Source organism: Lutra lutra, chromosome 1 (assembly GCF_902655055.1).
Source record: "Lutra lutra chromosome 1, mLutLut1.2, whole genome shotgun sequence".
Taxonomy (NCBI): Eukaryota; Metazoa; Chordata; class Mammalia; order Carnivora; family Mustelidae; genus Lutra; species Lutra lutra.
The window spans coordinates 197,275,208-197,294,010 of NC_062278.1; the positions used below are offsets into that span (position 1 = coordinate 197,275,208).

Below are 18,803 nucleotides of genomic sequence, written 5' to 3' on the forward strand. Positions count from 1 at the left end.
CTCAGAATTCAGCAGAGGTCCAAATCACCTCAAAGCCAACCTATCCATCTCTATTAGTAAAGACAGCCTTCCCAAGGGTAGGCGGTTGATGTCAGACTGTTGGACAATCTATTGCTACTCCTCCGCTAGAAAGGTCCTGCTACCTTAAGGGCCATCTTCAGATCTGAGCGCCCAAACAAAATCACCGTTTTCATGGCTTTATTTAATCATTTAGGAAATTTATTTAAAAACTTCAAATGCAAACCTGTGATAGAACTAGAACTTAAAACAGGCTAATGTTAATACTACCTCTTAAGTGTCCACACATAAAGTTTAGGTGCTTGACATTCCATTTTATTCCCTGCTCAACAATAATTTTTTTTGGTAAAAGCTGAAACTTCCTTTTTTTTTTGTGGGCAATATGAAATCTCTTTGAAGGCAAATGCCACAAAAATAATTTTCTCAAAAGAGAGAAGCCAAAACAATGTAAAAAGTACTGCTGCTGTCTGAAGATGGCCCTCTGTGCACTTCTTCGATAACAAACACATTGAGATCTTAATTTTTCCTCTCATTTTTCAATTTCTGCCCCTGACTGCATTAAAATCAATGTGAAAAATACTCTGTACTCACTCTGGCATTCTATGAATTGATGAATAAAAGTGCAGTCCCCGCCACTCTTTGAAAGCAAGTGCTCTAATAAAGAAAGAAACACCTTTAAGGATATAGTTTGTTGCTGTTCTTGAAAACCAACAGCAAACGTAGGAAAACGTAAATGTATTAACATGAGTGACTCTGAATAAGATTCATGAAAGTTTAATATATTTTTAATATTAACAGTAGAGATATTTTGGAGTTAAATAAAACTAAATGACTAAAAATTATAATTATATAATCATTGACTTGTACCCTGAATAGTTAGCTTTTAAAGATACAGTTTCTATCCAAAGAGCTCAAGAAAACCATAGATAAATTGCTTTAAAAAGCTTTTCCCACTTTTAAAATATACCTTTCTCCATGAGTGCTTAATAAATACCTGTAAATAATTTTGAAATTTTATTATTTGTTCTTACTGAATTTTCAAATAACTGGTTTCTAACAGTCCCTCTTCAAAGCTATTCTTAGTTAAGAGGCAAAAGATAAATATTTTAAGAATACCATAAAATAATGCCTTAAAATTTTTAAGACACTGATGCAACATTTCAATTTTTAGACTTTCATTTCACAAATAACCTTTCCCTCTGAGTTATTTAATCTGTCCTTTATATACTCTCAAAATATTACATTGTTTATCTCTACCCAAATGACTAAAGTCAATGCCTATACATTTTAAAATAAGAGCCTGGAAAATGGTTTTGCTCAGGTCAAACAGAATTTGTTTTAATGAGCGAGGAGAATCAGAACCTAACAGGAGTTTAAGAAAAGTTTCAACCCTTTTCTTACAATAATCTTTACTTATATTGATTCAAAGAGTTAACTTCTGAATCTGGATAACATCCTTCAATTTTATCTCTGGATCTTTCAAAACTTCTAAGGAGACTTTGGAAGTTCAAGTGTTAAAAATATACCCCAGTATGATGACTATCTGGAATGTGTGCAAGCACTAAAAGCTGTCAAAGAGGACACGAGTTAGTACCACTCAGACTGTGAAAGCCTCTTTTCTTTTCTCATTTCAACCAACCAACCACCTGCTCATCATCTCAACTTTGCTTGAGAGGCAGGGAGGCATCTCCTATTCTGATCACATTACAACTTCTCTTGACATCCTTACTAATGCCACCTCCTTCACCTTCCTACTGAAATCTGTCATTCTCCTTTACCTATTTACATGGTGTACAGAGCCTCCAGTCAAGAGTTATATATACATATATATCATTTATATATGATATGTGTGTATAGTTGTATATAATTGTATAGTTATATAGTTATACTACATAGAGATAAAATATAGCCCCCAAAAAAGAAAAAAAAGGCTATCTGTAACAGAAATTTGAAAAAAAAATCTAATAAATAGCATTTGCTGATTGGAGCCAAGAAATCCAAAGCAGGAGTCCTCTGTTAAATGGTAATCAACATGATCAAAAGTTGTTTGACATAAATCCTAACTAAGCTATGATAACATTTTCAGAACTCCAACTATATAACATCATGCTTAAGTCCGAAAACTCATCTGAAACCAAATTTTAACCTAAAGGACTTATCAGAACTTTTCTGAGAAAATTCTATCATCACAGGACTTTAGATGACATTTATTAATGCAGTAAATCCCCTATTACTCACTAAGCCACTAATCACCCTTTTATGTACTCTGATTTTAATATCTAGACTCTAGATTAAAATATTTATCATACTAATTTAGATAAAATGCAAGATTAATATAAAATATATCTGTATGACTTCTACAAAGGCATTTTCTAAGATATGAGAGAAAAGTCTTTCAGAGAGTATATGTAAAAGATTTGGATGATGACACTTTTAATACTTCATTACTTGAATTCAGCCCCTTGGGAATTCACTTTGCCAAAACTATAAAAGATATCACTGATAATGCAAAAAGAATCAGATACATGAGCCTGGGGGAGGAGGGAGGCATGTCTAAGATCCCAAACAGGGCTGCAGAAATATAAAGAAAAGACAGATACAGAAACAAGAGAGAGAGCTGTGATACTTAATATGTGTTTTATTTACACATGAGTTTTCTATAAATTTTGATTTTCTATACTACCTGTGCTGTCCAACATACATGCTCAATACACACGTGGACTGAGCCCTGAAAAAATGGCTAGTTTGAATTGAGCTATGTTGTAAGTGTAAAATAAATATATGCTGGTTTCAAAGACTTATCAAGGAAAAAATGTGAAATACTTAATTTATAATATTTTAATACTGATTACATGTTGAAATAATATTTTTGATATAGTGAGTTAAAGTAAATATGTTATTAAACATTATTAAAATACATTAGCAACACTTTACCTGTTTCTTTTTATATTTTTAATGTGGTTACCAGAAATTTTTAAATTATGTATGTGGTTCTCATAATATTTCTATTAGACAGTGCTTTTCTATACTAAGATATATTTGAATTATGCTTACCATATAAGATACAAAAAATTTATAGTATAAAACCTGTGCTTATAGCAGCTACTTTAGATTTAAGTAATTTCAAAAAATAGAGTTTACTAGAGAAAAGGCATTAATTTTAACATCCCCAGATATTTTTATTTTTTTTTTCCCCAGATATTTTTAAAACATTCTCTTAAAACTATACTTGGTTCTCGCTCTACTATTTAAAGAGCAATTTTAGATAAAGTCATATCTGATAGCATATTGTCGTTATGGACTTTGGTAATACTGGAATGCTTGATAATTGGTTTGTAATAACAAATGACTCAGAACAGACTCATTCCAAAATCCACTCTGTATTAAATCTGGTATAACGATGCTTTTGTGCATATCAAGATATTTACTATTCCATTTCATTAAAGACACTTTGTAGGTCACTCTCACACCACTCAATTTATCACCACTAAAAAACAATGATGGTAAGAAGTACCCTAAAGTATCCAAAATACCTTATTCAGTCTTAAATCAAGGAGTTGTCTATAACTATCCTCATCTCAGCAAAAAATTTTAAGCAGTGGGGCGCCTGGGTGGCTCAGTGGGTTAAGCCGCTGCCTTCAGCTCAGGTCATGATCTCGGGGTCCTGGGATCGAGTCCCGCATTGGGCTCTCTGCTCAGCAGGGAGCCTGCTTCCCTCTCTCTCTCTCTCTCTCTCTGCCTGCCTCTCTGTCTACTTGTGATCTCTCTCTGTCAAATAAACAAAATCTTTAAAAAAAAAATTTTAAGCAGTAATCTGACAACTCTAAAATAGTATAAAGATGATTTACTGTATATAAAGGGATTCTCTTAACTGAAGGAAGAGTATGTTCCCAGCCTAAGTTAACACTAACATTATTAATAAATAACGTTTAAGTCAAAATGGTGGTGAATTGGAATAAAAAGTGTTCATGCCAAAAAGAGGAAAAAATAAAAGCAAATAATGACAACAAAAAATAAAAATTCATTTAACAATGATAAGCTTTTAGAAGGTGAGGATTAAGTCATTTTATATATATTTGTTAAATATAATTAATAGAGAAATTAATAATATCAGTAATGAATATAAACTATACCTTTAATAAAAAATTCTCAAATTGAAACTCAAACTGGAATTCTAAAATGTAGATGTATTTTATAAAACACATACAGAATAGTCAAATAACTGATTAATGGCAATAACTTTTAATTTCAAGTTTTAAGATTTGTTATAGAATATATGTAATATTAGATCTTGAGCTTACAGCTCATTTATACATGATTACTTGAGCCTATCGTGCTGGTTCCTGATTAAAAGCCAACCACACAAAAACAAAAACAAAAAAGTATCTCCTAACTTTATCAGAGTTGGCTGTGCCCCAAGGACTACAAAAATATCCCCTGACACATGAAAAAAATATTTAATAAGAAGTTCTGAGTGTTACCCTTTATATCTTGCACTAACTTCTATATAAAAACTAAGATGAGAGGTACATAGTTTTATAAATGTGGAAAATAATTTTTTCATTCTGTGCTTCAAGCATCTAACACAGGATCTGGCACATAGCTGGTGCTCAGTTAAAGCTGGATGGGCGGAAATGGAGGAGGATGAATGGGATCTTCCCAACTGAAAGAATGTACAAGCCATATGGTAAAAAGTACCTCATGCAGTAACAGAAAAACCAAGAACAGCCATACATTTTTGGCAAGAGATAATGCAAGCTATCTAGAAAGAAGGGTCGCAGTAAACTAATCATTAACTAATAAATGATTTTTCAGATAGCAGAAATGACTGACTCTGTTTTTTCTGATTAAAGAAAAAGATATACAGTATAAAGAAAGCAGTTTCTATGACATATCCAAGAGCTCAATGGGCTGTTAAATAAGCTCTTGGCCAGGTACGGGGCAGGGCACAAACATTAAAAATGGAAGCCCAGTATCCTCAGGAAACAGTACTTGATGGAAGAAAATCAAAGTAGAGTTCTTTGAAAAATATACTGGGGGAGAAAGCTATACTGTGTATATAAACCAATGCTAAAGTTAAACTTTGTCATTTTTGTTATTTGAATAATTAAAATTTCCATATAACAAGGGATATCTAACCAAAAATCATAGCATTAAGAATTACAATAAAGGGAAGCTTTTTTTAATGCTGGGATTCAATGGTCTATGAACTGCATGCTTTTCATTCCAAACACTTAAAACCTTAAAACACTGATCTCTCTATCCTGCTTAAATAGTAAAAGGATATCATGAAAGAAAAACATTTAAGTTTTTTACACTACCTTTTTCTGTGCTCCCATTTATTTTAGGTAAGAAGTCATCAACTTGTATCCCTAGGATTAAGACAGTGTATCATTGCCTTATCAAAGAAAGCGTTACTTTAAAACTGGTCTCAACTGTAACCATGGCATTTTGTATTCCTACTTACATTAACACAGTAAAGCACACTTTAAATTTGTTTTTACAGGAAGGGTTCAACAGGCCATTTTCTATTGACTCAGAGAAAAAGCTACAACTGCCCAGGAGCTTTCCAATGAACCTCAAAAGAAAAAGGGTCCTGCTCTGCGTGTATTTTCTTATTTAAATATCTCTAAGTATAGCGTCTCAGATGCAGAAATTTCATTTATCTCTAAGACTAAACAATGGTGCCCACTGGTGGCAATCAAGCATATTTTTAAGGAAATTTTCTGAAAGACTGTAGATACTTTATACCTAAAACATGAAATACCCTCTTAAAATAAGTACCCCATGAGAAAGTAAACATCAAAAATTCAATGATAAAATTCAGCTTTAAGTAAGAAACTGGGTGACACACCTACCTAAACTGCTGCATTCTTTAAGAGTTTTCTCCTGAAGATGTTCTAACCGTACTGTAAATAAAAGTCCAAGAAAAAGATATTTCACAGATAAAAGAAAAAAAAATCAAATCAAATCAACTTCTGGATTAGGTAACTTACCTTGTAAAGCTGTTAGCCTTTCATTGGTGAAGTCATTATCAGCTTGCAAAGCTTCTATTTTTGCCTGGAGCTCCTGTTCTTTTTCTTCCATTTCATCTATTTTATGTTGTAATTCTTTTTTCTCAGCTTGTCCCTTCTGTTGGATTTCTTCTTGTTTTCCCTCTGCTACCTGTTGAGAAAGAAAAAAAATTCATTTATTTCATAAAGTCTGAACTTGCTTTCAAAGGCCTAAAGCAGGACTGCTTTTATTCACCACAAACTTCTAAGGAGAATATTCAATATTATAGAAAATATTTGTAAATGTCAAAATAATGTCATGCTTCCGTATCACCTAGGAGAGAAAAACTTGTAGCAAGCAAACAGGCCTAATACATACAAGTAAGGGGGTCAAAATGAAAAACTCCAAAGTTTCAAGAGGGAAATATGTAAGGTTTTCCCCTGAAATTACTATTGTTTAAATTACTTTGTAAGTTCTAAAATGTAATTTTCTCTGATATTTTAAACAAAACTGCATTTAGTTGAAAGAATGATGATCATTAGCATTTTTCAAAATGACCTCTGTTTAACAAGACCAATCTTTAAAGCTATTACAGGTTCACCAACCACACAGAGGGGAGGTATGCCCTAGTCTTCTCTAACAAATATATGTTTTCTAGCCACTCATTCCATGGTTTCAATTATTTAAAGATGGGTCTTTAAAACTCAGTTATAACATTTAAGGGACCAACTTGACATTACTTATGGCCTCATCTGTCCTTATCCTAAATGCCCTATAGCTATAGGGAGCTGCCACCGAAGCAGTTAATAGCATCCCTGGAGGCTACAAGGGTCCATACAGATTACTCCAAGTTACTTCTGGGCTTGTTTCAGCACTAACATAGTTGGGCTCTATCCCTGGGACTCCCCAAGGATAAGCAGATTCAAGTTTTTAAAAAGTCTAAGTATCTTGGGGTTTGCTGATTTACATCTACTTCCTGTTATGTATGAAAAGATACCTGTTGTGAAATACTACTTATTTCCATCCAAAGGAAATATGTCAGTTCTTACAGACTTTCAATTATCTGTGGCAGTGGGGTTTGGGCTAAATGGCACCTTTTTTTTACTGCATATTTCAACCATTACTAATTTTTATATCAACAGCTATTCAGCAATACCTAACCCCTTAATCTACCAAGTATGTTAGGGACAATTAACAAACTTTCAGGTTGAGTAAATACATACCTTTAATTTATCAGATAAATCTTTAATCTCATTAACTGCTCCATTATATTTATTGGCTAATTCTCTTAATTCTTCCTGAGTCCGTTCATTCATTTCTTTAAGATGTGTACATTCATCTTCAGTATTACTCAGACTTCGCTGTAATTCAAGTTTACAGATAACTGATTTAGAATAAATGCACATTCTAAATTCAACTTATAAAAAGTGTTAATTCTATGGGCTGTTCTAAATTATTATTCGCCCTGGCCTTTATGTAAAGGTTAAACAACATAAGAATTTTAATTTACTTTAGGTACATGCTAAAACAGAAAATACAACAAAAATACTGAAAAACAAAACAAAACAACAGAAAGGGGGCAGGGGAGGAAAGAATGTTCGTTTTATATAACTACTCTTTTAAAAGGCCACCGGTTATGACTTTTAGACTTGAAAATATTTTAAGCTTATCAATTCTTGAAAGCAAGTTTAATACTATGCATAATCAACTTAGTAAGAAAATTAGAAGACTACTAGCAATTTTCTTTCCTTGCATATCAAATCAATGACACGACAGTGAATTAGTTATGATGGGATAAGGCTATTATAGAAACTATTACTATAACATATTCTACAGTATATACTATATATAGTAATTTTACTGTTCAGTTTACAATGGGCATTTTAACTAAATCCAGTAACAAATAACTTCTGTGGTAATTTAGCAGCAGTTCAAAGGAATAACCTACATTATCAATTAGGTTATTTTTAAAGCAACGAGAATCACATTTTGATTGTTCCTAAAAGACCAAGAAAGGACCTCAGAGATATTTTCCCTTTGACCTCTAAAGTTAGACACAGTTTTCTTCTCCAGAGGGTGGGTAAATAAGAACAGTGGTAAGGTTCTCCACCTTCCACTAACTATCCTCCACTGGAAGAAAAGCAAAACTAGGTGACAGGAGATCAATTCCCTCCACATATCACAGTCTACTGTGTGAGAGGCCGAATCCTAAGCAGAATGCACACAGTAAGACTCCCTGATGAGGCTGTTATTTGCTCGGTCACTGAGTAGGAACCACAAGCACCAGACTCACATGGTTATGTTGAAAATTCCTAACAAGGAAAACAGCATATTATCCCTTCCCACTTCACAGACAGGAAATATTTCTTAGCTATATAATACTAAAGTTTAAAATGTCCTACAATATTAGCAATTTTAGGCTAAAAATTTTAAACATACTACCATTTTATATTTGTTAAAATGAAATACCTCAACTTCTGAAAGTTTTCTAACCACTTCAATTTTCTCCTGAAGAACCCGCCTCAGGGACTCTTTGGCTGTTGTCTCGTAGTTGTGTTTGTCCTCCTGTAATGCTATAAGTTCCTTCCGTAAACTATCTTCTGTTTGATTCTAGGATTAGAAGACATTTATAATTATAGCCAAATAATTTTTGTAAGTATTTACCATTTGGAAAAATAACACATTATGATGCTCCTTGAATTCTATACTGATGTATCTCCAAATAGAAATAATGTTGGCCCTGTATTAACTGAAGCTGTATTTAAAAGTTGCACTGTAAATTATGCCTTCACAAATACATTAATCCATACTTCCGATAGAAAAAAAAGTCTAAGGACATGGAGAATTTCTCTCAAACGTACAAAATGAATTAAGTCGCCTATCTGTCATATTCTCTATAAGCCACAATATTTACATTTGTGGGTAAAAATAATCTATTACTTTCAAAGGGGCCAAGCATTTTAAAATAATGGTTAACCATTAGGAATAAGGAATAAGAGCACCCTGAAGAAAAAGCTGAGTCCAGTTCTGAGGCAGGAAATGTACAAGACGAGTCTGAAACACCTTGTCTAAAATGACAGCAGGAAGCTATCAGTTTGCTGGGGTTCTACCAAAAGGACTCAGGCACCAAAGATGGGAAAATTTGAGCATCAATAAGAACAACAAATGGAATAGGCTGAAACACATGAAATATATTAAATCTATGTTTGGGGGAAAAAAAAACACTTCATGGTTTGGTGGATGAGAAGGAACCAATTTTAAAATCTAGTAAATAAATGGAGAAAATAACTTATCCTTCTTTTCCTAAGAAAATGACTTCAGGGTAACCAAATGGTTTATGAGGAGGAAAAGAAGTATTTATAGAAGTAATCCAGATAATAAATGAAGGAATAACAGAACTATATTACCACCATTTTTGCAAGCCCTAATAATGGATCTAGCCAAGAATCATCAAAGATTGCTAATATCTCAAAAGAAAGACAACTAGATAGTACGGTGCCTTCTGGTGAAAGTACACAATACTATTCATGAAGTATTGCTGGCAAAAAAAAAAAGAGTTGAACCTAAATTAGATCAAATCTCTAGATCAAACTACCAATTTATAGGGTGGGAGGAGAGCTAGAAGAAATGTTTAAATAACAATCCAGACTGAGGGAAATTATAGAGGACAAATGACCCAGTTTCTCCAGCAAATATCAACTGTGATAGAAAACAAAGAAAGAGTTGTATATGGGTATTCAATACACAATTCTTTCTTCTTACATGTATGTTTGAAATTTCCTATAATGAAAAAAGATTTGAAAGAATGGTGAAAACATATAAATGTTTTAGCATGTACACAAATGACAAAGAAACAAGCTACATAAAAAACTATGCATTTTTCGTGCATAGTTTATGCATTTTTCTTTAAGGATCTTTACTTGAGATTAATACTTACTTTGGAGCATGCCTGTAATTGGTTTCCCATAACTTCTAACCGTGATAAGAGTCTATCTTCATCTATTAAAGCCTGTTGAAAAATTAAATCCCAGAGTAATTAAAAATTTACACATATCAAAAAGGTTGCTACTGCCCAAAAAAGATATAAAATCATAAAACTGAACAACACCCATTGTAAAATGCTACATTTTCAATATTTGGTCATTCAGAAATAACTTTGCCTTTGCCTGCTAAAAAATTTCACTTTTAATCAACATCTAAGGGATATTAAACTATACTTAAATGCTTCTTGAATATAAAGGCAAATGGAATACCTGCCAACTGGTATCTGAAGCCTCTTGGGTGATGGCTAGTAGCCGCTGAAGTGTGGCTAACTTCTGTTCCAACATCTGTTCCCGATGTAAGGCCTCCTAATAGTATAAATCACAAAAGAGATTTTTATAAACTCAGCATGATGCTTGAAGAAAAACCCAAGTACATTCTGAAAATATTCTCATTTTACATCCCACTTTGTATCTTTTTTTTTCCCCCCACTTTGTATCTTACTTTCAAACCTGAAAAATCTACCTTATAAAATATATATAAGCCACATCACTTTAGTCCTATTTCCTGGACTGTTAGGGGTACTGGGCCACACCTTCCCCTATTAACAGAAAATAAGTGCCCTATTTTTGTTTTCCTTCCACTCATAATTCACAAGCATTAAAAAAAGAGGAAACCCAGATTAGAAGAATTCAACAAATGTTATTAACCCTCCATTTTACATATAATCTATATATATAGATATCTTTGTATATATCTATATATGTGTGTGTATATAAACACACACACACAAACATTTTAAAATATATATACATATCTTTCAGAACAAATTTCAAACTAAGCCAAACAATCTCGTCAGCAGCAAAGATATTTCTTAATGGCTTAGCTGTATGTGTATGACATCTAAAATAGAAATGTCTTTTAATTTTCCCTTTTAAGAATGTTATATATGTAAACATATATAAGGAGAGACACTACTTTGCAATCTCTTGCATTTTCAGGTTTTCTGAATCTTTGTGACTATATACTACTCAGCATCAATCAAATATGGCAAAAATAAGTAAGAGTCCACAAATGTAATTAAGGGGTCAAGGAGTTATATAACTATTTGGCAACTCCAAAGGGATATTTTTACAGAGAAGGACGTTGGCAAGCAAATCCTTATCTCTAGGTCACTTGTTAACATTTGACAACTGTTAAGAGGGTCTCCTTCACTGGAAGTCAAGGTGAAAATGCTCACACAGCATTCAGCTGTGGTTATGGCACATCTTTAAATTTCACTTTCTTCTATTCCTGTCATTAGCCAAAGAAGAACACTTACTACCCTAATACCTCTAGAGCCACTTCAAAAAAGACAGTACTTGAGGTTTAAAGTACACATTTATTTTTTCCCACATCCTTGATAAATAATGATTAAAGAAAATCTGATCTAATTAGTTACTGGTACCATTTTTTAAATATAACTCTAAAAGTATAGATTAAGAAATCTAACAAAAGTTAGAATCTAACACTTAGACTAGTTGCCAAGTTTACTTTAAGCTCTTTAAACATTCCTAATATCCAGGAAATTACATTAAATGCTGCAAGAAGTTTTACTTAAAAACAAACCCACCAAACAATCACTACTTCCACTAGATGGTGTAATTTCACCTTTTTAAACTCAATTCCATTTAGCGTTTCATTATTCCATCAACCACATCCTAACAAAAATCTAATACTTTCAGGAATACTTACAAAAATCTAATACTGTTAGTGCTAAGGTATAAGATTTATCTATTCTAGTTTCTACTCAGAAGTTTTACAATTTAATTAGAACTTTAGCAATTCAAAAAGATGTATACAGAAAAGATAAAACAGTATAATCTTCTCTCAAAAACCAGAAAAGGACAGTGAAAGATTATGCCCATTATGAATATTCAAAGAACAGACAAAATTGGAAAAAGTACTGCAGTGAGTGAGGGAATTAGACTCACAGTCCATGATGACTAGTTACTATATAGTGTGCAGCCTCAGGAAATCCATTTTACCTATATGAGCCTCATATTTCCCATGTGAAAATGGAGCTTATCTATATAGATTCATTTTTTCTTCACAGTTCTGTGAAGTACATGCTATTATACCCACATCATAGATGAAGAAAACAAGGCTCACGAAAGGGTTAAACAACCTTCCCAAAACTTCTGAAGTTAAAGCCACAGACCAAGTCCAGGGAATTCTGGCTAGAGTCTATGCTTTCAGACATTCTACTAAACGGCAAATGTGTAAAACAGCTTTTCTATGCACCATTACATAATGCCCAGTGGAAGGTAAGATCTGATTAATACTCTGACAATTTTCAGACTTGTAAATTCTTTTTTTTTTTTAAGATTTTATTTATTTATTTGACAGAGAGATCACAAGCAGGCAGAGAGGCAGGCAGAGAGAGAGGAGGAAGCAGGCTCCCTGCTGAGCAGAGAGCCCGATGTGGGGCTCGATCCCAGGACTCCGAGATCATGACCGAGCCAAAGGCAGCGGCTCAACCCACTGAGCCACCCAGGCGCCCCTGGACTTGTAAATTCTTAATGGAGGGAGAACTGCTCTTAGTGATTGGTTCTTATAAAGGAATGTAGGAACCAGGATACTGGTTTGATCTTATCAGTTTTAAACAGCAAGTGGAGACCTACACATGTAGAATGATTCACCCAAAGTCAGAGAACTCAGTAGCAGAGCCAGGATAAAAAGTTTAATCTCTTAATTTCTGATCTAGGGTTTTTCTTCCACCATACTCCCTCACCAGAATAATAAGAACAATAATCCAGCCCAAATGTCCCAAAATCAAGGGGGGGGGGAAAAAAGCCACGTATTTCCTTTATGGAAATTTCTACGGCTCTTTAAATCCATTATTAACTTCGGGAGCCCATTCCATGTATCTGCCCCATCAAAATATCCTTCTACAGATCCAGCAGCATAGCATAGTGTTCAAGGGTGGACACTCTGAGGTCTGACTGTCTGGGTTCAAATCCCAGCTCTACCACAGAGTAGGTGCATAATACTGTGTAAATTACTTAACTTTCCAGGCTCTCAGTTACTCCATCTATAAAAATGGGAATAAAATATGTACCTTACAGGATTATTCTGAAGAGTAAATGAATAGAGGTAAACTGCTAGAGTCTGGCATATAGTTAAGATATATTACATTATATTATATATATTATAATAATTTAATTTAATATATTATAATTATATATTATATATTATATTATAATGTATTATATTAATGTGTATATTATATTATTTATATTATAAACTATCATTTATAATAAATGTACTATTTATTATTATATATTTATATTGTATTATATTGGTTATATATTCTATTACATTATATATTATATATTATTACACATATATGATCATTTGCTATTAATATTATACTGAGCAACCAAGATCTCTCCAGGTTTAATTTTACTTAAAAGTCATCTATGAACTATTTTGAAACTTTCCCATACTGAATGAAAGAAATATTTCTCTTGTACGGAACCCTATCTTTTTTAGACTTAATAATCCTGATTCTTTTTTTTTTTCCCCCAGATTTTATTTAGCGCACAAGCATGGGTAGCAGCAGGCAGAGGGAGAAGCAGGCTCACCGCTGAGCAAGGAGCCCAATGCGGGACTCAATCCCTGGACCCTAGGATTGTGACCTTAGCCAAAGGCAGATGCTTAACTGACTGAGCCACCCAGGCACCCCAATAATCCTGATTCTTTTTATCCTCTCTTCATAAGACCTAGTTTTAATCCTTTTTTTAACTTTGAGAGATATTTCTTTTATATTTGTATCCAGTCAATATTTCTTTTTTTTTTTTTTTTTTTAAAGATTTTATTTATTTTTTTGACAGAGAGAAATCACAAGTAGGCAGAGAGGCAGGCAGAGAGAGAGGAGGAAGCAGGCTCCCTGCTGAGCAGAAAGCCCGATGTGGGGCTCGAACCCAGGACCTGGGATCATGACCTGAGCCGAAGGCAGCGGCCCAACCCACTGAGCCACCCAGGCGCCCCCAGTCAATATTTCTTTAGCCTGTATTTGTGAACTAGCAAAATCAAATCTAAGTTGTTTAATTCTACTTTTAAAAACTAAGAATTTTCAAGATTTGCTTTTACCTGTAGATACTGAGAAAGCTGGAATAGTTCCTGAGAGTACATACTTGGAGTGTTAGCAGCAACCTTGAAAAAAATAACATAAGTACCAATAGTCACACAAAACATTTATAAAAGACATTAAAGCCAAACCAAGTCCCTGAAATGTCCATTTACCAAAATATGCAAAATAAAAAATATTTTTCAGCTTAATAAGTTCCTTTTGTTTTCAAAATATATCTGTCTCATGCCTAGAATTTGTAAATGGTATTATTTTTTGCTGACTAGTCTGAAATTTATAAGCAGGGTGGTGGAACAAGTACTACTCATGAAAACATTCCTTGATAAACCAAATCACAAACACAGTACAACAGCAATATTGCTCTTTCTTAATTCAGAAATAATACCTCCTAAATCAATAGATTTATAACTTATCCCCTTTACAATTCATTGTTAGATGTTAACAATAGTTTTTCAATACACCAAGAAGTCACAATTCTTTTAGAAGTAGCCATCTTCAAAATGGGAATTGTATGTGGAGGTGCAGGGAGAGACAGGACATGAAATATAATACTTTTCATGACCAGGACAATGAAAATAGATTTGTTTTGGAAGCAAGGAAGGAAGGAAGGAGAAGGGAGAGAGAGAGCAAGAAAGGGAGGGAAGAAGGGAATAGTTTTGTCTTTTTCATTCTTTAAACTACAGGTAGGTTTAAGAAGAAAAAGATGGAAAATAATGGTATTTAAATTACAAATCACAGAAAAAATACTTAGAACTCAAGAGTATTAGAAGAAATACCTTCAATAAGGGGTTCTTCCCAAGTGTGGAACATAGAACCATGGCATTATTCACCCCCCACAAAAAGAAGATACTATTAGGTTGCTGTAACATTTACCCATATCCTCAATATTACCAAGCCTTTTGTATCAACTTATTAATGATGTTAAATAGCACTATTTCTGATTAGGTTCAGAAAGAATATTTTTATTAATATGCTAACTAGAATCTAGAGAAGTGGCATTATTTTTAAAAGTTAGTCCTAAACTGGCAATGCCATTATTTACTTCTGAAATAATTCTTGGTATAACTAAGGTTGATGATCAACCACTTTTACTTCTAAAAAAGGAATCTCACTGAGAACTTCAGTTTCATGCAGGCTTTCAGTCTTTATCCAAATGGAAGAAAAAAATGTGAACTATTTTACAACAGTTTTAGTACACTAAGAAAAAACACCCACATTCATGCCAGGAGATACAGATTTTTTTTTTTTTTTGTATTTAGCAATGATATCTACAGTTTATTACACAATTATTTCTGAACAAAAGGAAAAACACTAACAAGTAATTATCGCAAATTTTCTGACCAAATGAAGTTAAAACTAATTTTCAAGGACAATAAAAGAGCAATTTCTATAAATCCTTATTTCCATTTTTCTATGTGTAAGTATATGTTGGGTGAAATATTGGGGCAGAAAACTTAAATAGATATCTCTAGAGAGAATTGTATTCCAGAATAAAAAGTAGTAACTAACACTTTGTATCTCTGGCTAGAGCTCCTAGTCTATACTACTGGCCATTTAGTTGAGATAACAAAGGTTTTTTTCCTAGGAAACATCCATCCTAAATTTTCCAGATCAGAAGACTGCAATAACCAAATACCTGCATACACTATATATCATTTGTTACAGAAGAAAAAAAAATTCCTAGGTAAAGCATATTAAAAACAAATAAAAACATTTTCCAAAGCAATATAGCTGAGTTAGTTTAGAGAAAATAATCATTAGTAACTTACTTTGTCAACAGGACTTGGTAATGGAGCATGGATGACACTGAAAAGTAAAATTTAGAATTTTTTATCTAATTTCCTGACAACAGAGGAAACAGTATGACAGTACCAGAATATCTTAAACCCTAAAGTTGATACACTCGGTGTCATATAACTAAAACAATGTGAATTATTCTCTAATCCTTCATAAATCCATAGAATTCTTGGGAAAAAAGGTAATAAATACACAAATCTACCTTTTACACATGACATATTTCTAATCACAAATCCAAAATTCAAAATTCAAAATGTACTAAATGCCCTTTGAGGATCCACTATTTAATGAGGGCTCTGGTGAATTCCATGACTATAGAACTTCTATACCGAAAAGAAGCACACCTTAAATTATCTATTTTTAATTCTGGAATGTGTAAATTATGTCCTTTTAAAATTAAATATTCCTATAAACAAAGTCTTAAAAAACAAAGTTCTACTAGAAAGAAAGCTACGCTTTGGAAACTTGTTTCTAGTGGAGACAACTTAAGCCAACCAAACAGTATTACTGTTCTCTACCTCACACGCAAACAACTGAAAGCTTAGATGTAGTATGAAACTAACTCGGTATATTCCTATAAAACTAAGCAGTAAACAGACAGTATAATTGGTACTAATTGCCTTTTGGGCCTTATAAAGTACTAACGACAGACAGGCAGTATTACAGTGTAGCAGTTCAGCATGCAGGCTCAGATGCCATACTGACTGGGCCCACATTCTGGTTCTACTTACTAGGTGTGTAATCTTGGGCAAGTTTACCTAAGCACTATATAGGTCTCAGGTTCCTCATCCATAAAATGGGGATAATCATAAAAATAACCCCATCCAGTAACTGTAAGCATTAAATGTGTTACTATAAAGAGCTTTCAACAGTGCCTAAGACATAATAACACTTGATCCTACTACCACTCCCATGAGAAAAGAGCAGATAAGGAAGCCAGGCACCATGACCAATTTACCTCTGGATCCCAGAACCTATCACGAGGCCCTAGCAAAGCTGGCGCCTAATGAAGGTTTAAAAAATTATGCCAACTTTAGTTTTTCTCTCTACCCTATAAACACAGGATAGACAGTTTAAACATAACCTTCTTTTTCTTGACTATACAAGCAATATATACTGATTATGGGAAATGAAAGCATGAGGAAATAAGTCAAAATTACCTAATGCCAGCACCTAGAGACAACCATTTGGGGTATATATATTTTTCCTCTATAGCCAATGCACATTCAGGCAATGAACTTAAAATCTAAATAGAAGCAAACAGTATTCATGGTTTTTTTTTTTTTTAAATCCAGTTTCTTAGTGACCCAAGTACAAAATTTTCTGTTCTTGTGAAAATTTGGTTAACAAAAGGCTAAAAATCCAGCTAAACATGTATCTTACAGAAACTATCCTGGATATAGGTGTATTTTGTTTGAATTATAGAAAAAGTCCTATGCAACAAGGGAATACAGAAAGGAAAACCATTATTTAGTGTTAAGATGGTGGGATTATAGGCAATTTTTCTCTGTTATCATTTTTTTAAAGATTTTATTTATTTGAGAGAGAGAGAGAGGTGAGCATGAAGGGAAGAGGTCAGAGGGAGAAGCAGACTCCCCGCCAAGCAGGGAGCCCAATATGGTCTCGACCTCAGGACTCCAGGATCATGGCCTGAGCCGAAGGCAGTTGCCTAACCAACTGAGCCACCCAGGTGCCCATGTTTGTTATCATTTAAAAATTATCTGTGTAGGGGTACTTGCTGGCTTAGTCAGTACAGCATGTGACTCTTGATCTCAGAGCCATGTGTTTGAGCCCACGTTGGGTATACAGATAACTTAAAAAACAAAGCCTTGTTGCAATATAATAAAATCAAAGAAGAAAAGAATTAGCTTTTTTGAGAACTAGCTAGTGATATCTTAAAAGCATTAGATGCTTAAATGTACCTTAAATTCTAAGCATTCTGGCATACCCAAATGTATCTTGATTGCTAAAAAAGATGACAGTAACAGAAACAGTCAATGATCATTGTGTCCTTGATGTATGCCAGCTACTATACAAAAGTCTTTAAGTGCATAACCTTGCGTAATTTTCCTCATAAAATTCCTGCTCAGTAGATACTACTGTTATCTTCATTTTTCAAATGAGAAAAGGGAGGCGTGATCAAGACATAGAGTCAGTGGAGTTGGGCTTTGAATGAGACTATCCACCTCTAAAGACCATCCTGATGTACCAGCGCTAAAGAACTGCCTGTCCAAAATTCATCTTCTCCAGAAAGTCAGCCAGTCTATGCACTATGAAATTGGCAGCAAAATTTTAAATGACACTAATATTTAACCACATAAGAAAAACCAAATAATGAGAAGGAAATGGCGCAAAGATGAAAAGCACTGGGGAAACAAGAAGGAGAGGGACACAATTCACTAACAGACTGAAAAATTCACATGTCCTCCTAGATGGAACCCGAGATCACAGATAACCCTTTATATAACTGCTCAAATCTTTTAACTTCATGAAGGGAAAGTCTCATCACACACAAACAACAACGTTCTTAAGAAACCACATATCACTAGTTGATTAATAGTTACTCTTATTTTTAAAAACTTAACCCTTGAGTCCTGAGTCACATTAGAGTTCCCAAAGTTAACTGTATTTTTTATAATTAACTATAATACAGAATAGGAAACAGATTGTTTTACATTTAGATGTTTAAAAATTTTTACTTTGTTTCAGATATGCTTAAAGCTAAAAAAAAATTGGTAGCATCTAACTGAAGCAAAATATATAATAATCCTATGAAGGCACAGACAATCATACCAATAGGAGGGTCTCTCTCTGCTTTTTTTTTTCTTTCTTTTCTACTCACTATTCTACTTTGCCTTAAACTTATTATTGCTTATCTTAA

General features: G+C 33.4%; 1 protein-coding gene across 32 annotated transcripts in view; it reads right to left on the reverse strand.

Moving 5' to 3' along the window:
- SLMAP (sarcolemma associated protein) overlaps positions 1–18,803 on the reverse strand; it is a 145,586-nt gene that overhangs the window by 47,176 nt on the left and 79,607 nt on the right. For 6 of the 32 annotated variants that reach the window (XM_047691249.1, XM_047691081.1, XM_047691099.1 and 3 more), the window contains exons 4-13: positions 15,895–15,931; positions 14,128–14,190; positions 10,266–10,361; positions 9,950–10,021; positions 8,482–8,622; positions 7,236–7,373; positions 6,015–6,183; positions 5,877–5,927; positions 5,340–5,390; positions 610–672 (exon numbers count right to left, since the gene is read on the reverse strand). In XM_047691249.1, the coding sequence (XP_047547205.1) occupies positions 610–672; positions 5,340–5,390; positions 5,877–5,927; positions 6,015–6,183; positions 7,236–7,373; positions 8,482–8,622; positions 9,950–10,021; positions 10,266–10,361; positions 14,128–14,190; positions 15,895–15,931 (881 nt within the window). The remainder of the gene's footprint in view (positions 1–609; positions 673–5,339; positions 5,391–5,876; positions 5,928–6,014; positions 6,184–7,235; positions 7,374–8,481; positions 8,623–9,949; positions 10,022–10,265; positions 10,362–14,127; positions 14,191–15,894; positions 15,932–18,803) is intronic. The other 26 variants (XM_047691315.1, XM_047691324.1, XM_047691186.1 and 23 more) reach the window with 7 other exon arrangements.